The sequence below is a fragment of the Nannospalax galili genome, unplaced genomic scaffold (assembly GCF_000622305.1).
Source record: "Nannospalax galili isolate Female #2095 unplaced genomic scaffold, S.galili_v1.0 C49532797, whole genome shotgun sequence".
Taxonomy (NCBI): Eukaryota; Metazoa; Chordata; class Mammalia; order Rodentia; family Spalacidae; genus Nannospalax; species Nannospalax galili.
Window position 1 is genome coordinate 118 of NW_008480183.1, and position 2,106 is coordinate 2,223.

At 40.5% G+C, this 2,106-nt stretch overlaps 1 protein-coding gene across 1 annotated transcript; it reads left to right on the forward strand.

The window, feature by feature from the left end:
• Window positions 1-277: 277 nt before the first annotated feature.
• On the forward strand, window positions 278-1,307 carry LOC115069153 (glutamate receptor-interacting protein 1-like; the record flags this gene model as incomplete). Its single annotated transcript, XM_029560365.1, has 2 exons — window positions 278-464; window positions 1,053-1,307. Coding segments are annotated over 2 exons (344 nt in total), but the record flags the coding sequence as incomplete, so codon positions are not given.
• Between the last annotated feature and the right edge of the window lie 799 nt (window positions 1,308-2,106).

Genomic DNA, 2,106 nt, shown 5'->3' on the forward strand with positions numbered 1-2,106 from the left:
TAGACCCCATATCCTAATCTCAAGGCTGTCCTGTTCCTACAGTTCCTGGGATTGGGACATGGAGTGGCTACGCTGGTGTCATGAATCAAATGTGACAAATTAGGAGATTCATTTACCTTGTTGAAGTGAGACCAAACTATTTGCTGAAAAATCAGTGTTTTAAATTCCCTCCATTACCAATGAGTTTTTATTTGAAGACCCGCTCTGTTTTGGAAATGCTGGTATTCCTGATATCCGCTTGAACCTAAAGGCACTTTTTTCATGTCTTCTCCTCTAGTGTCATTAGCCTCTAGCACAGTGGGATTGGCTGGACAGGTTGTTCACACGGAAACCACAGAGGTTGTGCTGACAGCAGATCCTGTCACAGGGTTTGGAATCCAACTGCAGGGCAGCGTGTTTGCTACAGAGACACTCTCTTCCCCTCCTCTGATTTCCTATATTGAAGCTGACAGCCCAGCAGAGAGGTGAGGTACTTCTCTTTCCCAGAAGCTTTTCTGCTCTGCATTTCTCACAACAGCTACCTGAATAGCTAATAAATTATGGAACAGTGCTCAATGCAGGAGAGACAACGGATGATGAACTCTCCCTTCTGATGGTAAATTTTTATGTTCTTGGTCAGGTTCAAGAAGAATTATGAGCATCAGTGCCTTTATCTAGCAGATTTTGTCCATCAGGATGCTAGAGGCTTTACTAATTAAAAAGGAGAAAATCTATTTTAAAAATACCTCAAGTTCAATTTCAGTAGCTTCTCTGCATTGCGAGAATGTACATTCATCATTAGTGTATGTCAGTTCTGATCAGATTATAACACTACCGTAGTTGTGAATTATTAATTACTTCTTTGGGATACTTAGAATTCCCTTGCTTACAGTTGTGCCCATGGAATGCAAGAATGCAAGTCATTTCAGTTGACCAACGATATTGCCAGTAACATTGAATAAACAAAACTAGATGGTCATGCTATTTTGCAAGGGTCAAATGAGGTGGATTTGGCAAGCTCAACTCTGATTATCTGCTTTCTATATAACGTCTAACATGTGGTTCTGAATTAGATGTGGGGTGCTACAGATTGGAGACAGAGTGATGGCCGTGAATGGAATTCCAACTGAAGACAGCACCTTCGAGGAGGCCAATCAGCTCCTCCGAGACTCTTCCATTACAAACAAAGTCACGCTGGAAATCGAGTTTGATGTTGCAGGTACAGTCTGAATCTCCAGTCAGTGGTAGTCAGGAGAGGGCTGCATATGAATTACGCTGGTTATTTGGAAGAAAGGGACTGTGTTTTTATACACTGAACTTGTTTTTGTTTAAGGAGCTCACAGTGTCATTTTGAATTGAACACTCTGTTTGTATTATTCATTAAAATGTCACCACAAGAACAACTGAGAATCAGTGTGACAGATCGAATAAATAATAGCCACTACGGAGGTGATTTTGAAAAGCTGTGTCACCTTCGTTCTTTCTTTCTTCCTCCATGTGAGAAAAACCAGATTCTTTAGTCAGAAACAAGAAAAACTGCCTGACCTTTCCCACTGCAGAGAACATGTGCACGTTAGGAAGGAAGCAATGGGAATTTATGAGGCGAATGGATAGAAGTCCAGTAGGTAAATATTTGTTCTTTAGTATTAAAGAGAAATTGTACTTGACACTCATCAGGGATGACAAGAATTCAGATTGTTTCAGTAGGATTCAGTAGGATTGCAGTAGGTGATAGTGACAGAACTCAATTCTAAATGTAGACAGGACAAGTAGAGACGTACATGTGACCAGTGGATAAGATGAGGGAGACGGCCAGTGGGTGAAAAATACTAAAAGGAACTTTAGATACCAGAGGACAGAAGAGAGACAGATGTTTGCTAAACTGACTCAGGAGTATTGTTTTATTTTTATTTGTTTTTTTAAAGTTTAGTTTGTATATAAAATAATGGGTTTCCTTATGGCATCATCATACACACGTACCATTTTATTTTGTTCGTATTCACTTGCCACTTCCCTTCCTGTTTCAAATTGCCGCCTCTCACTGGTGCTTTTCCTTATCTCAAACCCCCCCTTCTGTTCCATGTCATTTGTAGATGATGGATGGATGGATGGATGGATGGATGGATG